The 23,115-nt window shown below is 41.9% G+C and overlaps 1 protein-coding gene across 15 annotated transcripts in view; it reads left to right on the plus strand.

The window, feature by feature from the left end:
* Positions 1 to 23,115, plus strand: part of VEPH1 (ventricular zone expressed PH domain containing 1) — a 159,253-nt gene that overhangs the window by 117,623 nt on the left and 18,515 nt on the right. For 13 of the 15 annotated variants that reach the window (XM_081007892.1, XM_081007887.1, XM_081007886.1 and 10 more), the window contains 3 exons: positions 2,661 to 2,800; positions 6,495 to 6,629; positions 21,066 to 21,183. In XM_081007892.1, the coding sequence (XP_080864018.1) occupies positions 2,661 to 2,800; positions 6,495 to 6,629; positions 21,066 to 21,183 (393 nt within the window). Of the gene's footprint in view, positions 1 to 2,660; positions 2,814 to 6,494; positions 6,630 to 7,885; positions 8,126 to 21,065; positions 21,184 to 23,115 lie in introns of those variants that run through there. The other 2 variants (XM_081007882.1, XM_081007883.1) reach the window with 2 other exon arrangements.

The following is a 23,115-nucleotide window of genomic DNA, read 5'->3' on the forward strand; positions in this document are numbered from 1 at the left end:
TTAATCATATACATATTTGGTTATCTTGCGGGTAGCTGTTCCTATGTGAGCTTCTTAAGTCTCCAAGTTACTGATAGAAATAATAGAATCCAGAGTGGAGAAAGCATTACAGAATAATCGAGAACGGCTTTGGACCTTATGGAATGCCAGGGGAACAGGAAGGACAACTTTCCCAAGAGTCTAGAAAATGTTCTCCTTCAGACAATATAGAGAATTCCAGGAATTCCAGGGGGAAAAGGAAAAAAGGATGAATTTTATCCGTCCTCTCCCATTCAGCAGTGTCCAAAGTTGCTCAGACTTGATACGTTTTGGGGGGTCAAACTGGTATATGTGATTTTAAACATCTCATTAGGAAGCTATCATTTTTTAAAAAACAACAACAACAACAATAATAATAATAGTAGGTGAGGTGCAATTTTCATCAGGACCACAATATGCAGAAAGGGGAGACTTAACCCTTTCACAACCCACCATGGTCCCAACAAAAATCACTCTCACCAGTCACCACACTGCTATCACAGACCCCGGTGTGTGTGTGTGCTCCCATTGGCACCAGTGGGAGCTTTTTCTCTGGGACTAATGCCATTTTTGAGGGATGGTTTTCAGCGGTAAGTAGGCTGTGGCAAAAAGCATTAAACCTCAGCTTCCTGTGTGCTTAGGTCATTGTGATCTACCCACTATTTAAAATGCTAATAAAAAAAACCTGATGGTCTTTCTCCACATATTTCATGCTAAACACATTGTGGCTCAGTTTTTCTAGCACACTATCTTCTACTATTTATTGGTGGGGTGGTCTGCTCCAGAGTCAGGAATGGGGAACGGACAGACAGGACTGAACAAAGGGATAGCTCTACCCAATCTACTGTAATTTAACATGGTGTCTGAACACAGCCACACAGACCCATGTGGATCTCCCTTTGATACTGTGGTGAGGATGAGTTTGTCCTTGCATTTTTTTTTTTTTTTGGAAGAAAATTACTTCTGAATATAGTAGATGTGAGTTAAAAGATAGCTATAAGAGACTGCCAAATGTATGTTTCATTTGTGTGTTTGTTTTTTAAATGAAATGAAATTTGCAGATTCTGGCTTGTGGTTTCTGATTTGTTTCATGTGAATGAACGTTGTGTTTGGGCTAGTGCCACGAAATAGATGCCACATAAATACGTATCTTCTGTGTCTCACTGTGGTTCTGTTCAAGGACAAAATGGAAGATTCTTCTTCAATTAACAATTACTAAAAATAAAAAAAGACTACGATGACAGCTGCATGTTTTAAAGTAAAGCTACAAATTATGGTTAAACTGGAGGATGTGTTTTAGGCCTCAAAGAGCCTATTAGTTAACATAAATTAAGAAGCTTTTTAATCATGGAACCCACTGATTAAACAATAACCAACAGTGAACAGTGGTTAACCAAGTATACTTTAGTAAGCAAGATTGTGAATGCAAACTGAATACAGATTCATTTATTTATTTAAGAAAGCATCAGGTGGTAAAGAGTCACGCTTGTCGAAGAAGCGAGTGTGTCGTGTACAACTCATTTGAATGTTAAGGGGTCTAGGCATATAAATATAAGGCATGAGATCTATTTACAGTATAGACAGTACAGTCTATTTACAGTATAGTACTGTACAGTAATTTACAGTATAGTATAGTATAGTATAGTATAGTATAGTATAGTATAGTACAGTAGTACCTCGGGTTACAGATGCTTCAGGTTACATACTCTTCAGGTGACAGACTCCTCTAACCCAGAAAGAGTACCTCGGGTTAAGAACTTTGCTTCAGGATGAGAACAGAAATCGCGTGGCGGTGGCGCAGCAGCAGCGAGAGGCCCCATTAGCTAAAGTGGTGCTTCAGGTTAAGAACAGTTTCAGGTTAAGAACAGACCTCCGGAACAAATTAAGTACTTAACCCAAGGTACCACTGTACTTAAAATATGCCTACCATTGGACTTAATACTCGTTGCAGCAACAGAAGATAAAAGAATCTGGCAGTCTCCTCCTCCTATTGTAGTATCATTGCCAGGCAATTGTTCAGGTGTTCAGTACTGACAATGTGATGGTTTGCCACCTACGACGTTCTGCAAACACTATTCTGAGGAGACAGCTGAGCATACGTTGGCTTGTCCATTTGGGCCAAAGTGACAGCACACTGAGAGATCTATCTGTTTCTTCATGGCCTCAGAAATTTAGATGCACTTAAGAAAACGCAGACAGAGAGAGAAACTGCTGGTGTTTATTATGAAGTAAAAAGACTTTTTAGTTTGTATCCAACCATGAAGTGGTACGTCAAAAAAGTGGGTTGCATCCAGAGTTCCATGTAGACAGGAACATGGCCTTCTTATTTATTATCCATAAGAAGGACTTGTCCTTGCATGTATGGTCATCTTCTAACATGCAAATGAAATGTCATAGTAAAGAATGAAAAGTATGTGTGTGCAGGGCTCAGAATCACATCCCTAATGTTTGTTATGGATTTGTCAAGTTTGTTGGCGGATGTTACCTTACCACACCCCTCCGTAGGGATGAACTTTATAACATGCCATAACACCACAGTACTAGGTATCAACAAAGAGTGCAAGCCTTAAGTGTAAAATAATCATGCTTAGGTTTGCATTAAATAATAACAGCTGACGCAATAACATGTATTTCCTCCCCAGATACCGTCAGAAGTTGTGTAGCAAAGTTGTTCTTCAGCTGTCCCCTGAAAGGACATTACTGCCTGTACAGTAAATCCAGTTTTACTCTCATCAGTCAACAGCCTCAGCTTTGGATCCACATCATGTTTCTCTTTCAACAGGTGTGTGCAATATGTACGTATCAACAGTGGCACTTTTATCATTTAAAGGTTCCCCCCACCCCACCCCCAATTAAAGTCTAAATTATTATCTCTTTGGAGATGCTGTTGACCCTTATCACTGTTGTTGTGAGGTGAGTATTATTATTCTGGGTTTGCATTTACTGGGGCCCTGATACTAACCGGGGTCATTGCTAACTATGCTTTCCTTGTAAGGCAGAATTTGGAAAGGGCTTGCAAATTGGGGTTTTGCAAGGAACTTTGGTCCTTGTATTAACCACAGTTGGCATTGGTCTAGCATGAAACCATTAATACCAACAGGGCAATGGATGGGGAATTGCACCAGAAATGGGGGCAGGTTATTGATTTGCAATCTACCTTTTTCAGGGAACCAGTGTTATGTCTACCTCAGACTTCCAGGATTGTCATTATTGTGATTTTCCGTCTGCTAATAATGCTATTTAACATGCCTTTAGCTTTAACTGTACTGTATGCTGCTTCTGGTGGTTTGGGTTTTTATTTTATTTTAATTATTTCGCAACATTTTACTCGATTTTGCAATCATGCTGGAAAAGGATAAAGACCGACTAAATTGCTTTTGCATGCAAGTTGTAATAATATGGAAAATGTGGCCCATTTCAAACAATGTTAATGTTCTTGACGGATTTTCTTTTTACCATGTGATGATTCCAGCTCTCATATTTTGACTCCTATCTACACAATAGTCTAAATACAGTATGAATAACAGGCAGTGCAAATGAAAAGCAAAACACAGCTCAGTATCAGTATCAGTATCCCATTCCCACTGAAGGGAAAGGCAGTGTGCAGGAAGAGAGCCGGTCTGCGCATTAGTCCAGGAATCCCAACCCAATTTCAGTGCTGTCAAATTTCATTTTATTCTTACATATCCTAATTCAGAGACAAATAATCAAGACACAAAGGCACCAGAGGAAGGAGGCGGAGTTGTCCTCCCCCGCCCCCCCCAACACCCCACTGCAGATCACAATATTCCTCTGAAGCACATATATATATAGTGATTTAAAAATACATTGCATTTCGTCAATTTATAATGTGGTGATATACATACCCACTCTGATGCAAGGTCTGTTAAGTTCAATAGTACTTAATCCCCAGCAAGGGAAATATGTAAACTCCACTGAACCCATTGGGACTTACTTCCGAGTACAGGATTGTGCCGTAAATCTTCAATATAGCAAGGAGAATATTGTACAATCTTGCTTTGAATCTCTTCCACTCACCCATACAAACAAATTGATTTGCCTCTCTGCCACTGAAATTGCACCCCTATAAAGATGTCTTCTCGGACATGGGGCTGTCCTCACACAATAATGACCGCTCCCCACCTCAAATGGGGGGTTGCTTTTTGTGGGGTCGTGTGCAGCCCCTCAATCCTACACGATCCCCGGCAATTCAGCCCGGCTTCGCCTCCCCAAGCTGGATACCTGGAGGTTCCCGCCTAACCTCAGACAGTTAATCCCAGTTGGGGGGGATGTTGCCAGGGGAGTTGACCAGGTAGGGTTAGGACCGCCCTGCACACACAATAGAGGGTGGAACTTACCTGGGAGTCCTCAGTCGGTTCCAGAGCTTCTCCCACCCTGCCCTCCCTCAGTTTACGCCTTCCTTTTGCAGGTTAACCTCTTCTTTACAGGGATGCAGGCGCTGCTATGGTCATTGATGGTTGCTGTTGAAGGACCGGGAAGGAATTTCCCTGCATTGGCAGGTTTTGCCTTCCCCATAGCAAAATGTCACAACTTTGGCGGTTTCAGGCCTTGGGCTGAATCCTTTAGTCTATCTTCCCTAAATTGGGGGGGGGGGGCATGAAGCAATGACCCAGGCCCCCCCTGCGGCGGCAATCCCAGGGTTCCCTGTTAAAGGGGTTGTGTGGAAGGGAATCACTGGCCATACGCCGTTAGGTTGTCAGTGCTCTCCCCTGCGTTGCGGCAAAATGGGGGCCGGGCTCTCTGCTTAAACATACGTTTTCCAGAGCCAGCCCAATCCCCATACAGTCTAGATAACCCTGCTGTTCCCCAGATCCCCGGACGGGGGCTGGGAGAGATAAACGCCCAATGCCAAAGCCAAGGTCTCCCTACATCTGAAAGTTTAATAAAGTTGTGGCCAATTTTAATCCCATAACAGGTTGTCATGAGTCATTATTCCTCTTTGGGGTTGCCTGGGGTCGGGGGGGGGTCTCTGCCTGGCCACGCAAAGTTATAGCTGGCATTTATTTACGTTGTGCAGTGTTTAATAACATGACCTGTTCACCAGGTAGCTGAATCTAGAAAGCATGGGGCACAGAAACCGAAAGCTTCTTTTCCTCTTGGAAGCTCTTCACAGCCTTCTCCTTCCTCCTTAATTACCCCTGCCCGTCACTACTGTTGACACTCCTGTCAATCACAAATTGACACTCCTGCCATTCACAAATCCTGCTATTGAGCTGTGGCACGACTATTATGCTTGGCCAAAGCTGAAGAAACAGGACTAGCATGAATCCCAAGAGCACCAATCAGCAGGTAGCTTAAAACCCATTGGAACATTTCCATTTGCATTTATGTACTATGGCAATGATTCAGCAAAACTTTCAAGTCGCACGCTTCCTTTGAGTGTCTCATCTATTTACAGTTAGCCGGAGGCTAAAAACTGAATGTTTATTTAGATAATTGTGTGCACTCTGTCAAAGGTCCCACAGAAGCAGTCTCTGAGACATCAGAAAATATATTTCTTGCCCCAGGCGGATTTTGGAAGCCAAGGGTAGGAGAAACTTGTGGTATCAGTGTTAAGGATATGGAACTACATCAGTAGAGAAACTGAAGTAAGGGCTGAAGCATCTGAGTGAATCTGAACAGAATAGAGAATTAATTGAATCAAATAAAGGAAATAAAGAATATTAAAAGGAAGTGTATATTGGAGGAGCTAATGGGGAAAGAATGTTGAAGGGGGGGGGCGGAATGCAAGGAGCAAAGACACCATTGATGAATGAAGCTACTATACTCCAGCAAGTTCACTGAAGAATAAGGTTAAAACCTGGTCTTGGGGAAAATAATAAGGTGAAATAGTTAAATACAGATGAAAATCAGCACTGAAGAAAACATGATAACAGATGGGTGTAAGCCATGTATCAACAATATTGAATTTAGAAGATTGAAGGTAAACACAGTGGAAAAGAAAACATTTTTAAAAAAAAAATTGGGTTAATAATTGCACTGCAGTCACTGTGCCACATTGGTTTCCCTTTATTTTGTAACTTCTTGGGAGTTATAATTTTTATCTTTTTTAAAATGACAGGGCATAACAGTATCACCCTGTTGCTTTCAGTTACAGTCTGGTTTTCAGATTCAGGTTTTATGTACCTGTATAGTGTAGGTCACTTGAATCAATTATAATGTGTTGAGGACGGGGTTGCCATGCCTGCCTCTCCCTCAGCTTCCTTAGCCTAAGCCTCAGAAAGACATGAGAAGGGGAAAAGTTTAAATTATCCATTGTCCCACTGCTCTCTCCCTGATTACAGAAATTATTAGGATTGTTTCTTTTGCTATCAACTCTGAGAGTTTTGGGAAGTCACCAAATAATTAACTGGGTTGCATGTCAGAACTTTACTAACCTGTATTTTGTATTAATTGTCAGATTGTGGGGGGAAACACTGTTCATGACGCTTTCTTTTTTCAATATTGCCCAGCAGAGTTTGTTCCCAGAAGCTTTGTCCATGCAAAATAATTCTGTACAAGCCTTGAAAGCGTTGTGGGAGAAAACCCAGCTGAAGGGAACACACAGCTTTGAAACTGCAATGGTTCAGTCTACATTTCCACACCAAAAGGTATTTCCTCTGTCCTCCCCACCCCCAGTGAGCATTCATGAGGGCATGATGTGCATATTACTATATGATAGATCAGTGCAGTAGCCACCAAATCTGAACAGAGAGATCAAATCAATGCTGCTCCTCAGGATCATAGTGAAATTTTAGTGGACCATTGCCTGTGGAGTTTATATGCGAATGCTAGAAGCCTCTGAGACAAGATGGGCTTCTTGAAGCACTGAATTCAAGTACTCCGAAGCCGAAAATTCATGGTTGTAAATAAGAGTGTGGATATAATAAAAACTGAGGAAATGGGGAGAATCAATTGGATGCTGTTATCCCTAGATATGAACTCCCTAGAAAGGACATAGAAGTACTGGGAGTGGTGTGGCGAAGCATGTTAAGAGGGTATAATATCCAGATAAAGTAGAAAACTTGAAGGGACATAGCATACATTTCGTTTCACATGTTCACAAATATAAAACTGGGAACAGAAAGGTGTTACTTTTAACAGCACCACATAGGAGAGGGCACAGTCTCTCTGCTTCATGGGTAGCAAATCTTGCATGTGGACTTTTTTTTTTTGTCATTTAGTGCAAATGTATTATTCCCCTCAGCCTCCTAGACACGCCGTTATTTTGATCACCTTTTGGAGACTGAAAAGGAGGGGAAGCATATGGGTTTGTCCAGAATGCTAAAGGCTATCCTTTTGTAAAGTACACTTGTCTTGGTCATTTGTCTGACTAACCTAATGTACCATAATGAACTTTTGCAAATATGTACTTTTATATAAACACATATATGTGAGCTTGCATGCAGAGCTTGTCTCTGCTGGGATGCGTCCGGGGAGACAGGGGCATTTGGTAGGCCCCCAGCTGGCTCTAGCCACCGGCCAGCAGCCAGGCAAACTCTGGTTTCTGGAACAGCATTAATCAGCGACTTGAGCCTCCAAAACATTCAGAAGCTGAGCACGCTCTTACCAGCAGAGTGAACAAATCTTCACAACGGAAGTGGTGGACAGAGACATGTATAAGCATTATTTACAGGCATTTATTCAGCATAGTTCAGGAACAAAGGAAAATACGTGTCTGCTTCCCTTCGTGTCCAAGCAAAAAAAAAAAAAAAAAAAGCAATATAGCAAAAGCAATATACAAAATGGAAGTTCCCAGCAAGCCTGTGCTGGAAGTAAACAGGTATGTGACACACAACAGTCATGCCTGTTCCTTTTACGGTGGGACGGAACTATATCCTAACAGTCTCCTTTTTAATTTTTGCAGTCTCTTGTTTTTAAATGCTGTTCAGAGGTAAGTTGCCTTTGATCATTTAGCCTTCATGGCTAAAACCAATCCATAGGCCCATCCTCCATGACTGGGGCATAGTGGCAGAGGACATTAGAACATAAGAAGAGCCTCGTGGATCAGGCCAGTGGCCATCTGATCCAGCATCCTGTTCTCACCAAGATGCCTATGGGAAGCCTGCAAACAGAATCTGAGCTCAGCAGCATGCTGAGAGCAACAGACATCAGAACTATACTGCCTCTGACAGTGGAGATGGAGCATAGTCATATCTTCTATGAATTCATCCAAGTTGGTGGCCCTCGCTATTTTTGGCAGGAGCGAATCCCATAGTTTTACTGTTTGAAGAAACATTTTCTTTGGTCTACTCTGAATCTTCCAGCATTCAGCTTAATTTGATATCTCCAAGTTCTCAAGGACTGCCTCTCCCCATATGAACCAACCCGGACCATGTGACCATCATATGAAGCCCTTCTTCATGTGCTCCCTCCACAAGAGGTCCAGGGGGTGGCAACACAAGAACAGGCCTTTTATGCTGTGGCTCCCCATTTGTGGAATGCTCTCCCCAGGGAGGCTCGCCTGGCGCCTTCATTACATATCTTTAGGCGCTAGGCAAAGTGTTCCTCTGTAACCAGCCTTTAGCTAGTTAAACCTTCTATGACCTTTTAAATGTGGGAGGGTTTTTCGGTTCGTTTTGTTATATATTTTGTTTTCTCATTTTGTATTTATCTGTTGTGAACCACCCTGTTTTCTTCAGATGATGGGCAGTATACAAATTTGAATAATAATAATAATTCTATTAATAATAATAAGGGGGGGCTTTTCTCTGTCCACTATCCATGCCATGAATACTTTTATACACTTCTATCGTATTGCTTAAACCAAGTTTAATATGTTTCTGAACTCGTCATTGCTTGCATTGATGTCCTCTGTGCTGTTTTTTGAAAGGTCGTTGAGTTTTGTCCCTAATCCCTTGCACATGCAATTGACATCTGGATGGAAAATGAAAATGCTACTTGGCTTTTGCTCTTATTTACAAAAAGAGAGAGAATAGCTGCCTTTTGCAAATTCACATAATTGTGGGCTATGGCACTGACTCTGCAGGGGTAATGATTTGTGCATGCTCTGTCCTGTCAGCCTTTGCCCTTTAAAAATATCCCTGCTTCAAAGCAATTGCAATTTCAAAGATGGCAAAGAATTCTGTTTCAAAGCAAAGCAAAAGATTTCTGGTCAAAGCTATTAGCCTTTAACTGGGGTTCACGCAAGTGACCAGTATGGATTTTTTAAAAAATGTAATTGAAGTAAGTCTTAACTACCTACAATTTTCTTTTAAAAATAGAAAAACTGCACACAAACACACACACATATGCACAACCCTAACTTAAAATTGCATAATTGGAAGTCAAGCAAGGAGAGATGCTTTTCTAAAACTTTCACTGACAGAAAAGATCCAGAAAACATGAAGACCAGAAAACAGCAACTTTTGTCTGAATGAGGCTAAACTGCTATAGGATTGACCATCACATTCAAAAATAATAATTTAAGTCCTTCCAATGTCCCCACAAATTGAACAAAAATGATGTAAGTAAAAAATATATTTTTCTTACAAACAAGAGACTCACTTTGTGTCCAGAGCTGCTTACTTACACAAAAATGCAGTGAAATAAAAAGCAAACAGCAAAACTGCTCAGGGAACAAGCATACTCCCAATGCCATGTTGCGACATTTTTGAAGCAATCCTCACTCCTCCAATCCTCACTTTCCAGCTGTGCTGGAAAGGCCTCATGACTAGAGATGGCAGTAGACACATTTGACGTGGAACTGAATTTAAAGCAATCAGATCAAGTCACATGTTTTCTCTGCTTAGAAAAAGTTTGGGTGGGGTTTCCTTTGAGGAGAAGTATAAAATAGGACAAGGTAATAATGTGTGGCTTTGAGTTTTTGAGGGGGGGATAAAAAATAATCCTTTGCATTCTTATTGAGAGGACTGAAGTATCTTTGGAAATCTTATTATTTTTGCTGCTAAACATTTGACTGAGTTCCATGAATTAGTAGTAGTAGAAGCTGCTGCTACCAGGCCTAAGACAAGGGTGTAGTATTTGTCGTAGGACGTGGGTGGCGCTGTGGTCTAAACCACTGAACCTCTTGGGCCTACCGACCAGAAGGTCAGTGGTTCGAATCCGCATGACAGAGTGAGCTCCCGTTGCTCTGTCCCAGCTCCTGCCCACCTAGCCGTTCGAAAGCATACCAGTTCAAGTAGATAAATAGGTACCACTGCAGCAGGAAGGTAAATGGCGTTTCCGTGTGCTCTGGCTTCCATCACGGTGTCCTGTTTTGCCAGAAGCGGTTTAGTCGTGCTAGTCACATGATCTGGAAAGCTGTCTGTGGACAAATGCCGGCTCCCTTGGCCTGAAAGCAAGATGAGCACCACAACCACATAGTCACCTTTGGCTGGACTTAACCGTCCAGGGGTCCTTTACCTTTTTTAACCTTTACTAGCATACAAAGCCTTGAATGGCTTGGCACTTGAAGTGCTTACCTTCCCCAGTATCAGCCATCTCAGGACCTACCATCAGCAGTGGAAGCTCTGTTGGTGGAGTGAGTGTTGCCTGGTTGGCACTGACCTGTGGCAGAGCTTCCTCAGTGGCATTTCCCTGTTTGTGGAAATCATCCCTGGTGAGTTGTCTTCCCCTCTCTCTTGATTATTAGCATCCAGGAGGAACTAAAAAACTTTCCTATTCACCCATGCATTTAATGAGTAAATCTAGGAATCTGAAGGATGCTGTTCTCTGCAACCTTGCAAGTACTAGTTGTGAACCTGCTGCCATTTACATTTTAAAAAATATGTTCTTTATTGTTTTTATTTTTGTACTTCGTTGTTTTCGATCCTGGGCTCCTTTGGGAGGAAGGGTGGGACAGAAGTCTAATAAATAAAATAGTAGTACCGTAGTTTTATCATAATTTTAAAATCTATCCTGCCCTTCCTTCAAAAAGCATCCATTTCTACTCCACTCCTTCATTTTATCCTGCAAAGTAGGTTAGACTAAGAGATAATGAGCTGACCATGGTCACCCAGTAAACTTTATATCTGAGCAAAAATTTGACCAAGGATTGTCCTTCTCCTAGTTTAATATGATGCTAATATGCTGAGCCTTGTTTAGCATTCACCACCCTGGGTCTTAACCCTATGAGGGGTTGTATCTGAGCATAGGAAATTGGGAAAGAACCTTCTTCACTTTTTTCCTGCTGCTTTCAGCTCAAAATCACACACATCCCAGTGATGCTTTGATCTGCTAGATCTTCCCTTTAACTTTGGGTAAAGTATAGATAGCAAAACAGAATGGGGAGAGGGATTTGGAGCTGGAAAGTGACGAGTGGAAAGGTCTCACAGTCTTCCCTTCCTTACTCCCCGATCCACAGCCTACCCAAGCTCATTTTGGCTTTTAAACAATGCAGAAAGTTGAGGGTGGCACTCTGCGTAATGTGTAGTTTGAGCTTTAGAGACACAGCACTTGACTGAGGGAACCACCAAGAGAGAGGAAAGTGCTTAGGAAAGTGAAATCCGTCTTGGCCAGAATTCTAATACATCGGACTTCCGGGGAGGCGCCTCCAGCAATGGCTGGATTCCTCTGATCGGGAGGAATCAGCTCCGTGGAAATCTGGGTCTGGCCGCCACGGCGAAGGCGGAGACCCGTTAAAAATCACAGGCAGGAGAAGCCTGTGAGCGTGGGATTCAGCGGGCACCCTTTGCGCCTCCCCCACTTGCGGGGAAACCCGGTTTCGGGGATCCAGAGCAACGTGGGGTGAGCGGCGCGGTGCTTCGAATCATCTGCTTCTTCCACGGAGCGAAGCCGCATAGCCGTTGTCGGAAAGCGCTGACTTTTTCCTGTGGACAATTTGACTCCAAAGTAACTACCCGTGAGTAGAGCTTAATTGGGAAAATTGGATTATTTTTTTTTTAAAAAAAAAAACATCTAATTTGGCATCGAAACGGGGAAGGTTCAATACAGGAAGTCCGCCTTCCCCTTTTGTAAATAGACTGAAGCAATGGAGGCTGCAAGCTGAAGTCTTGGAAAGCCTTTTGTAAAAGACTAAATTTCCATAAGTAAAGAATATAATCCCCCCCCCTTGGAGGCAGGAGAAGAGGGGGGAGGGAAGTTGTTAACTGAGTTTGCCTGCGGAAGAGACCAAGAGAGGTAAAACACCACCGCTCGGACCCTGGGAACAGGCTGCTAGAAGGTCCAACGTTTTGGTGAGACGTCTATTGACAGTGCTTGGATCGTGTTGACAGCTAGCATAAGAGAAGATACATTGTTTTTACTGTTTCCAGCAGTGAAAGTAACTGAAAATTGAAATTAGTTTGGGGTCATTTGAACTGTGCTTTAAGAGGATATTACTTATCAATGCAAATAGAAGCTGTTTCCCTCTAGTGGAAGTTCTTGAAACTGGCGGCTACATAAGATCTGGGCTGGGAAATTTCCAGTTGTAAGATAAAAACCGTGAGACTGTGAGTTGACCTTGAATCTACTGAGTGTTATGGCAGATGCGAAAGACGGAATGTCGCCAGAAGAGGCCTTAGTGATTGTACTAGTGAAAATAAATGATTCGCTGGAACAGCTTCACAAGAAAATGGATGTGATAAATATGAAAGTGGATGCTGCAAATATTAAAAATAATTTAATGGTAGAAAGTTTAAATAACCTGGGACAAAAGGTGAATATCAATACAGAAACCACCCAGAAATTGATACAGGAATCTATCCTGATACGGCAAACTGCGGATGAAGTTAAGGAGAAAACCCTCGCTGCTGAAGTTAAAGTAATTCAACTGGAGAGAGAGTCCCATCCATACAAGGACAATTTGATGAATACGAGCTGACACCTGATATGACTGAACTTAAAGAGAAACAGATGAAATTGAGGATCAGAGCCCTACCCGAGGAAAAGGAAACCTTGATAGAGTTTCAGGAGGAGATAGGACTAACATTGGTTGAGAAAGAGAGGTATTGGGGGGTTAGTATGACTGCCAGAAATGTGAATGTATTCAAGGGCAACTGTGAAGGACGTTGGCTTGAAGACAAGGGGGATTTGGAAATAGGGCTAAATTGGAAGTTGCTATTGTTGGGCCGAGTTGCTGTGGTGGGGACGAGGGTTGCGGTGAGGTCGGGGATGTTGCTTTTGTTTCAAACATTGCAAGGTTTGGATGGGAGGGATCGTTTCAGGAGGTGGCAGAGGGATATCTCTAGATCTGTATGGCAAGAAGGGAAGCCTCGAGTAAAATTTAAGATATTAACGGATGCTAAAGAAGGAGGTGGACTTGCCCTGCCAGACCTCTAAATTTTGTTGTGAATCATCTGCTTTTTGCTGGCTGAGAGAATCGGCAGAATCCGAGACCAGGGAGAAGAGCTGGTGGAAGAAGATTGGAAGTTTAAAGACTATTTATAGAAATATTGCAAAATTAATGAACGTTAGAACAAAGTGGGAATGAAGTTATATGGCTTTAGCAGAAATGTTATAAGGAATTAAGTATAAATAGATTAATTGAGCATTAAAGGGAATAAAATAAGGTTAGAATGTGTTAAGATAATTATAAGATAGAAAACAGAGGAAGATGGAAAGGAATTGCTGAAATAATTAATTGATGTGGAATACAAAAAGGGAGGTGTGAGGAAGTCGTGGAAATAAGCGAATGAAAGATATGACATTGAAATTGTTTAAAATGGTCTTTGTTTTGTTTTATATGTCTTGCATTGTATTGTGTTGTTTTCTGTTTGTTGTTTCTTTTTGCTTCTTTGCTTTGTTTACTCTTTTTCTTTTTTTTGTAACTTTTAAACTCTTAATAAATATTATTTTTTAAAAAAACAGAATTCTAATACATCATGCAAACTTCCCCAAATACATTGAACATGCAGCAACAGCAAGTGCTTTTGCTCTCAAATGTATTAGTTGCATAATCATATTACGGGCAGGACAAGGGGTCATAAGAAAGATGAACAAGCTCGTCCTGTTGCTCACGTTCTGTAAAAAATATGTGCTGAGTCTCCTTATCGCTACAACCGTCTCGTTTTTGCAGAACTGGAGCATGCTAATCCCTCGTAGAAAACTTTGGAAGCTCCTTCTACCTCCTCTGTTTGCCAGCTGAGCTTCTGAAGGGTGGGTTTTGCGTCTTTTAAAAAAAATAATTCATGGCTATTTTCTCTTACTGGGAATTCCCTGATGCTGAGGAAGCAGGGGGAAGCCTATCACAAGCTGGCTATCGCTGAAAGTGGTTGCATATCTTCATCCTACGAAAGACGAGCCAAAACTAGAGCCAAAAGTCAGAGCCAAAGTAGAGCTGAAAGCAGAAAAGTTGTCGGTTTCAATGCAGTTCAGCTTCAATTATGTACAAGCTGGGGACACAGAGGATCTTTTAGAAAACAAACAGAGTGCTAGAAGGGAGTGCTGACCCTCACCTCCCACCTTGTCTCCTTCCAGTTGGAGTCATTTCCAGTAATTGTTAGAGCCTATTAGGGCAGGACTATCAGGGCAGGACTTTGGGGCAGAAGTATGGGCCTGTAAGCAGCAGAATGACCAGGAGGGTATTCCATCCTAATCAGGTTCATTGCTTTCACTGTGACTTACTTCCAAGTAAGGAAGTCTGGGATTGCAGCCTTAGTCCTATTGATTTCTACATTCTTATTTGGACTTCCATCAGCACCTCTGATAATCCTCCATCTTAATCACTTCTTATGCCTTTCTTAACTTAATATTGCCATTAAATCTTTTAACATATCATCTCTCTTTTTCCATTTTTACAATATTTCTAATATTACTCCTCACAGAACTTCTTGCAAACCTACAAACGTCATCTGATCATCACAAATACTTTTCAAATAGTCCGTAAATTTACTCCAGTCTTCGGTAAACTTCTGGTCTCGCTGGTTTCGGATCCTTCCTGTTAGTTTGTCCAATTCCACATAGTCCATTAATTTCATCCTCCATTCTTCCAGCGAGGAATCCTATTTGGAATAAGGGAATTTCCCTTTTAAAAAAGGGAACAGTTGACAGCTATGTTGCACAGGCTTAAGAGCCAGAGTATTGACTTCAATGTTTTGTGCTTTGTAGGGTAAATAACTAGGCCCAGAGAGTCTCAGGTGTGATGAGATGCAATTTTCATGTAAGCTCTCCAAGAGAACATCTGGACTACATCAAAGATTTTGCACAGATTAGATCTGTACCTATGTGCTTCTGATATGAATCTGATCTCCCCCACTCCCTGTGGTTTGTACAGCATTTGCCGTCAGTCTGCAGGGATGCATGAATATGTGCACTGCAGGTATGGAGACAATCATGCAGACAGTGAGGCATGTGCAGTCTGCATGCCAGTGTTAATGCTGTCAGCATGAAGTTCTTCAGTCCCACACCATTCCTGCTTCTAGGGTTACCAATTTCTGCTGCTCCTCATAGTGCTGTAGAAACACACTGCTGTTTACGAAGGATATTGGCAAGCTAGAACGTGTGCAGAGCATGATGACCGAGGTGACGAAGGGTCTGGAAACCAAGCCTTACCAGGAACGGTTGAGAGAGCGGAGTATGCTTAGCCTGGGGAAGAGAAGAATGAGAAGTGATATAATAGTCATCTTCAAACACCGGAAAAGCTGTTACATGGAAGACGGAGCAAGCTTGCTCCAGAGTGTAGGACCTAAACCAGTGGATTCAAATTACAGGAGGGGGAATTCTGAATATACATTAGGAAGAGCTTTCTGGTGATAAGAGCTGTTTGACAGTGGAAACCTCAGAAGGTGATGGACTCTCCTCCATTGGAGGTTTTTAAACAGAAGTTGGATGGCCGTATGTCAGGGAATTGAACTAGAATGATCCTTAGGACCCCTTCTGATTCTACAAGTCTATGGAATTGAGAAGACACCAAGTACTAGATACATCTTACCAGCCAGACTGGGAACTTGGACTTTCAACAAATTCCTCACCAAAGACTCCCAAGTACTGTACTTTTCTGTATATAAGACTCCCCCATGTATAAGATGTCCTCTATTTTGGGGGACTAATTTAAGAAAATGGGATATGGCACAGAGTTGTTGAGCTATTTTTGCGGAGTATTGCCCAGAGTTGTCGAGCACTACCCTATGCACTACCCATGTATAAGACAACCCCCACTTTTTAGCACGATTTTTAAAGGAAAAAACATAGTCTTATACACGGAAAAGTACGGTAAGCTTAGTATTCATGGGATCAAATGACATGTCCTCTTACAGATGTGTAACTGTTTAAAGAACAAGACGAGCAGGTATCATTTGATATTTCTCACAGAGGAGGAACCTGTAGCTACACTCAAGAATTTCAGTTGAGACTGATGCTTTTAAACTTATTTTAACATCTTGGCTGTGATTCCTGGAAGACCTGCTCCCTGCCTTGCAGGCCGTTTTCCACCTGGGAGAAGGGGTTGAAAATAAAACGACCGATATACTAATGGGCATTGTACAAATCTATAGTTTGCACTTGGAACACTGTGTACAATCCTAGTCACCATACCTCAAAAAGAGTATTATAGAAAAGCTTCAATTATAACATCTTATGCTTTTTAGCTTAGAAAGAAAACATGGTTGGGTTTTATAAAGTTATGCATGGTGTAGAGAAAGTAGATGGGGAGAAGTTTTTCTTCCTCTCATATAATACTAGAATGTGGGATCATCCAATGAAGCTGAATGTTGGAAGATTCATAACAGGAAAAATGAATTACAGTCATACCTTGGATCCTGAACGCCCTGGAACTCAGACATTTTGGCTCCCGAACGCTGCAAACCCAGAAGTGATTTTTCCAGTTTGCAAACATTCTTTTGGAACCCAAACGCCCAACGGGCCTTCTGCGGCTTCTGATTGGCTGAAGGAGCTTGGTTTTTGAACGTTTTGGAAATCAAATGGACTTCCGGAACGGATTCTGTTTGACTTCCAAGGTACGACTGTACTTCTTTATTCAGCACACAGTTGAAGTATGAAATGCACGACCACAAAATGTAGTGATACCCACTAACTTAAAGGTAAAGGGACCCCTGACCATTAGGTCCAGTCGTGGCCGACTCTGGGGTTGCGACGCTCATCTCGCTTTATTGGCTGAGGGAGCCGGCGTACAGCTTCCGGGTCATGTGGCCAGCATGACTAAGCCGCTTCTGGCGAACCAGAGCAGCACACGGAAATGCCGTTTACGTTCTCGCCGGAGTGGTACCTATTTATCTACTTGCACTTTGATGTGCTTTCGAACTGCTAGGTTGGCAGGAGCAGGGACCGAGCAACGGGAGCTCACCCCGTCGTGGGGATTCGAACCGACGACCTTCTGATTGGCAAGTCCTAGGCTCTGTGGTTTAACCCACAGCGCCACCCGTGCCCCTACCCACTAACTTAGGTGGCTTTAAAAGTGGATTAGACAAATCCATGGTTACTAGTTATGATTGCTGTGTACCACTGCCAATGTCAGAGACCGTATGCCTCTAAATGCCAGCTGTTGCAAATTACAAGTGGGAAGAGTTCTGTGGGGCTCAGGTCTTGCTTGTGGGCATCTGAGAGTCATCTGGTTGACCACTGTAAGTACAAGATGCTGGGCTAGATGGGCCTTTAGTTTGATCCAGGTCTCTTCTCAAGTTTTTATGACATGAATTATTTGTACTCCATTGCCTTCAGTTGTGGAATGTCAATTTTGCAGCTCAAGCAAGGTCTTCCGGAGGGAAAGACCTTTTAATGGAAAATGGAACATGAAAAGGCAAATTGATAAACAGCAAAGAAAACTTGCGAATGGTGTTTTATTAAATCTGGGCTTTTTGTGTTTTTATTTTAATTTACAACTAGTCCGTCCTATCATAATAAAGCATGTCAACTTCACTACTCTGTTACATTTCATCAGAGACAGCCAGATGTTTTATATCAGTCAGAGAAATTTAGAATGCCGGGCAGTCTGGTTAAAGAAACCTCTCTTTGCTGGGGATTTTTTTTTTAAGGCTTCATTTTACCCTAGCCAATTGAAATAGCATTTTTAAACATTTGTCACAACTACTCAGGAGGTAGAGAAGACCTTATCCATCCTGTCTATCAGTTATTTGGCATAGTTCCCTCAACCTGGACATATGCCAGCTTTTGCTGTAGCTTTCAAAATGCACATGGGTGCTCTGAAGGGATTTAAAAAATGGATTGTGCTTTGTACCAAAGACTAGTGAGGATGCAGTTTTGCATTGCCCATCATTTGATGCCCAAGTCTGCATAATGCTAAACCGTGATTTGTTAAACTACGGTTTGTTAAACCATGACTTTTACTATCCCACCTATGTGGAGTGCCGTTTCCCTGATGGAAATCTCTTCCCAATGTGTACAAGAAAAAGCAGTGCATTAGATGGACATTTCTGTTATTAGGATATTGTGAGGAAAGAGTTAAGCTCCTCTGCCAAATCCAAACTGGAGGCTCATGCAACTGCTTCGTCAACCAAAGAGAAACATATTTGGAAAGCCAGTCATGGATTTCCCACAGCACATCTACCTTGGTCCGGAATAATTTGTTGAAACAAGAATGGCCGAAAGGCACATGGTTCTACTGAGGCGATGCAGGCCTAGTCCTGTAAGCTGCTCAGTTAGGAGACTGCTGGGGAACCATGTGTAAGCTTCCTCGAGCTCCTTGGAGGAAGAATCAGGTATCGGTGTGATTAAGAGGCAGCATGGGGGAAACTGGGTTCAGATTGCCTTCCAGTCATGAAGCTTTCTGGTTGACCTTGGGCCAGTCACCATTGCTTGGCTTCACCTAACCTGAAGGGAAAAGACAGGTTCAGCCAAGGTTTGAGAGGACCACCTACCTCCTAGGATTGTTGTGAGCATTAAATGGACACAGAGAAACATACATGCTATCCTGAGCACAACCCACCTGTCAATTAAAAGGAGCAAAAAGGATGTCTAGGGAGGCTGGCAAGAAACATGAGCTGAGGCACAGCCCCTAGTATAAAATACAGGGATGAAATTCAATTTATCATATTGTCAATCCTAGACAACAAGTGTTTTATTATGCAGCTACCTGACAATAATAGCCTGTTATTCTTAAGATGAAATCCTATGCAACACTTTCTTGGGAATAAGTCCCATCAAACCCAATGAAATTTACTTCTGAGTAAATATATGCACAGGTGATGTATTAAGTTAGATATATTTTTAAAAATTGCTGGTGCTAAATTCTGGTGAGAGGTTCTTCTCCCACCCCCCTTTCCCCCCCCCTTTCTCTTTACTTCCACTCATGTAAATTTGAAGTTTACACAATCAGCAAATTTCTCTGGCAGAAGAACATACCCCAGTGACTTCAGTGAAAGGGTTTATGACTTGTATAATTGTAACAGACTGCAGAATATGGCCAAATCAGTGCATATGGGTTAAACAGAGTCTTTTTTTAAAAAAAGAAATTAGCTAGCAAAGAATGTTGTGTTGTACTCTTCAGTATGCACATACCGCAGAAAATATTTTTATAACGTAGTTCAAATATTCTGGTAAGTAAAATGTTTCCAGATGTATTTATTTCCTAACAGATTTCCGGTCAATTGCTTCATGGATATTTATGAAAGTACATAGGCTATGTTACTTTTTAAACAAACACGGCAACCTCCTTGCGATGTTAGCTCATGCTGTCATTTGCGAAGGAAATCTTACTCTGTGTCCTTTAAGGCGTCAACAAAATCTAGGTAAAAGTTCCCCTAAAGGGGGAAGAAGAGAGAACTTTGAACAAGTTTCTTGTGGGAGATAAAATGGCATTTCTGTTTTGTCATCAAGCTAAAAGATCTTGTTCTAATAAAATTCAGCCTGTTACAAGAAAGGAATTTCCGACTAAACATTCGGAAAATTTTTCTGACAGTAAGAGCTGTTCGACAGTGGAACAGTCTCCCTTGGTGGGTTGTGGACTTTCCTTCCTTGGAGGTTTCTAAGCAGAGGTTGGGTGGTCCTCTGTCATGGATGCTTTAGCTAAGATTCCTGCATTGCAGGGGGTTGGACTAGATGACACTGGGTCCCTTCCAACTGATTCTATGAATTTAGCTTCAAAATAATTAGTTTTTCTGGGTTAGTTTTAGGGCATCCTAAAGGACATGTGTTCCCCTTCATGGATCACTGCTTTGCCGTGGCGAAGGGGCTTGAAGGTCCGTATAGTTAAAGCTATGGTTTTCCCAGTAGTGATGTATGGAAGTGAGAGCTGAACCATAAAGAAGGCTGATCGCCAAAGAATTGATGCTTTTGAATTATGGTGCTGGAGGAGACTCTTGAGAGTCCCATGGACTGCAAGAAGATCAAACCTATCAATTCTGAAGGAAATCAGCCCTGAGTGCTCACTGGAAGGACAGATCCTGAAGCTGAGGCTCCAATGCTTTGGCCACCTCATGAAAAGTGAAGACTCCCTGGAAAAGACCCTGATGTTGGGAAAGATTGAGGGCACAAGGAGAAGGGGACGACAGAGGACGAGATGGTTGGACAGTGTTCTCGAGGCTACCAGCATGAGTTTGACCAAACTGCGGGAAGCAGTGGAAGACAGGAGGGCCTGGCGTGCTCTGGTCCATGGGGTCACGAAGAGTCAGACATGACTAAATGACTAAACAACAACAAAGGACACATGTTCCTCACTAGATGCCAGATAGCCCAGCAAACAACAGCACGGATCTTCTGCAATCCACAATGACACCTTCACTTTAGCCTGTCATTAGTACAAATGTGAAGACCATTCAGTGTGGACTACTCTGCAACACTGAGGATCTCTAAAATAATCACTGTGGGGCAGGACTGAGAAGCCATTTTCGGTTGGAGGGCCACAGGAGAATCACTTTCCAGGCGATCAGACATAGTGCTCGGTCTGCACTCTGTACAGCTTTTAAAAATTTCATTAGTCAATCACCAAAACGTTGACTGGAGTAGTTACAGAACAGCACACTGCGTAATTGCTATATTATACGAGACGGAGGGCTTGAATCCATTGCTTATAAACTTTTACTTTCAGTTCCCATTGCTTATAAACTTTTACTTTCAGTTCCCATTGCTAGAAGTACTTAACCTTATTACTTTTTATTTTGCAGGTAATAAATTGCACATCAGTCAAGTCTGTTCCTAACAGGGTTGGTGTCTCTTCCCCCCCCCCCCCGTTTTCTTTTTTGTAACTTGCCTAGGATCTGGACCATGTGCGGATACATCTGGAAGAAGTGAGGTTCTTTGATTTATTTGGTTACAGCGAGGAAGCAGGGGCTTGGCAGTGCTTCATGTGTAATAACCCCGAAAAAGCAACAGGTAACGAGTTTTTCCTGTAGTAGTGAGATACACAAGTAATAATGTTCAGAATCTGACAGTGCTGAGGGCTGCTCTGTGCAGACGATATGAATTAGGCGATCAAACCATTAATGTCTGTAATGAACGTGTACAAATGGAGAGTCACTTACAGCTGCAATCCAAAAACACATTTACAAGGAGGCGATCTCCTTGAATTCAAGAGGACTTTCTCCCAAGGACAGCTGCTTAGAATTCTACTGAGTCTTGCATCTCAGCTGAATGTTTTGGTGGAAATTCACCAGATCAGGAAGCCAGTACTTCTTAATTCAAAGGGCAAACCACAAATCTGTGTGCCACATCATCAAGGTGCTGGAGCCTTTATTTACATGGGGAGAATTGTGGTAAAGAGAACCCCAGCATTGATATACACAAATATAATGCAATTCTTTATCTCTCTATAGCAGGGATGGGGAACCTTTGGCCCTCCAGATATTGCTGGAAGTCATGGGCTAAATTACTGGAGGATTTAACTAGTGTGTATATGCAAGTGTACCTATCCAAGTTTCATGTGTCCATTTAAAAATATTTAAGCTAATGAAACCATGCCCAGCAAAGCCATAATAATGATTTTTTATACGTAATTTTCTAAACCTGTTGGTTGGCTTCCCAATGGTAAACGATGAGCTGTAATTCCTATAATGACTTGGCTTGCTTTATTACTGATTTCTGCTTCTTTGGGGTGTGGCTCAGTTAAATGGACTTACACCAATTATTCTTTTGGGCCAGCATGTTTGCACAAAAACCATTTCATGGTTTGGGACAGATGGAGATATGAGGGGGAAAACAGATGCCAATTAAAATGAGTTGCCATCTGAAGATGTGACACTACTGAAATCATACAGCAGGGTGGAAACAGCTGGCAATTAGGGAGTTTGGACAACTTTCTAATGCTGACTGTTGGCTATTACACAGAGTTGAAGACTTTCTAATTTTTCACTAACATCATCAGAGAGTTTTGCATTTGTGTGAAGTGCTTTTCATTGTATTTTACCCAACTCGGTTTAGCACAAGTCATAATTAATTTCCCAGCATTTTTCAAAGAAAACTGGGTTCATTTTATTCAGCAGCACATCTGCTGAAGGGTATGATCTAGACAGAGTCATTGCTCGATTAAGCAGTTTTTCTATGCAATCCCTGGACAAAATAAATTAAGACTGAATTCCTAAGCACATCTACAGGGAAGCATGTTCCAGTGAAACTAATAGAACTTGAGTAAATAATAAGTTGCTTACTTCCAAGAAATTAATTAGGGGTTTGAAAGGTTTTCCTACCCAATCCTGAGAGTTTAACTTACAATAATTTAAACTGAGGACATCTATATTACCAGTTAAAATCTAAATACAAACTAGGGCTGCTAAAACCCAGTTTACCTTCAGTCACCAAATTTCATCCCATTCCAGCGAAAGGAAACATAATTGTTATGAGATACAAGACAACCCACGAAGAACAGCTGTTTAGGTGCCTGTGTATTGCAAACTTGAAAATGGCCAGGATCCAACAAATAATTAAATGAAGGGCATTTTTACTTATACTTCTCAAAGAGTGGACCCAATTCCACATTGCAGACTACTTTTACAACTGTTGGACATTTTAAGAACAGGGGACCTGCATAGAATATTATAGAATCATACTTTCTGGACACAGGCAGTAGGCAATCATGGGGGAGGGCAGTGATCAGGATTTAGGGCATCATTTTGTCATGCTTACCCCATCTCCTAAACAAAGCATAGCCACAAAAAATAAGAGTTCCTGTTTTTAGTGTCTAATGTAAGTCCAGAAGTTCCATCTCTGGACAATGAGGTGAGTTATTTCCATGGGCTCATCAGTTATGTCATCAATGTTACATAAGTCCTGGAAGTTTACAGGTGCTTGTTGATCTTTCTTTGGTTTTCA

Source organism: Podarcis pityusensis, assembly GCF_964106645.2.
Source record: "Podarcis pityusensis genome assembly, chromosome: 5".
Lineage (NCBI taxonomy): Eukaryota > Metazoa > Chordata > Lepidosauria > Squamata > Lacertidae > Podarcis > Podarcis pityusensis.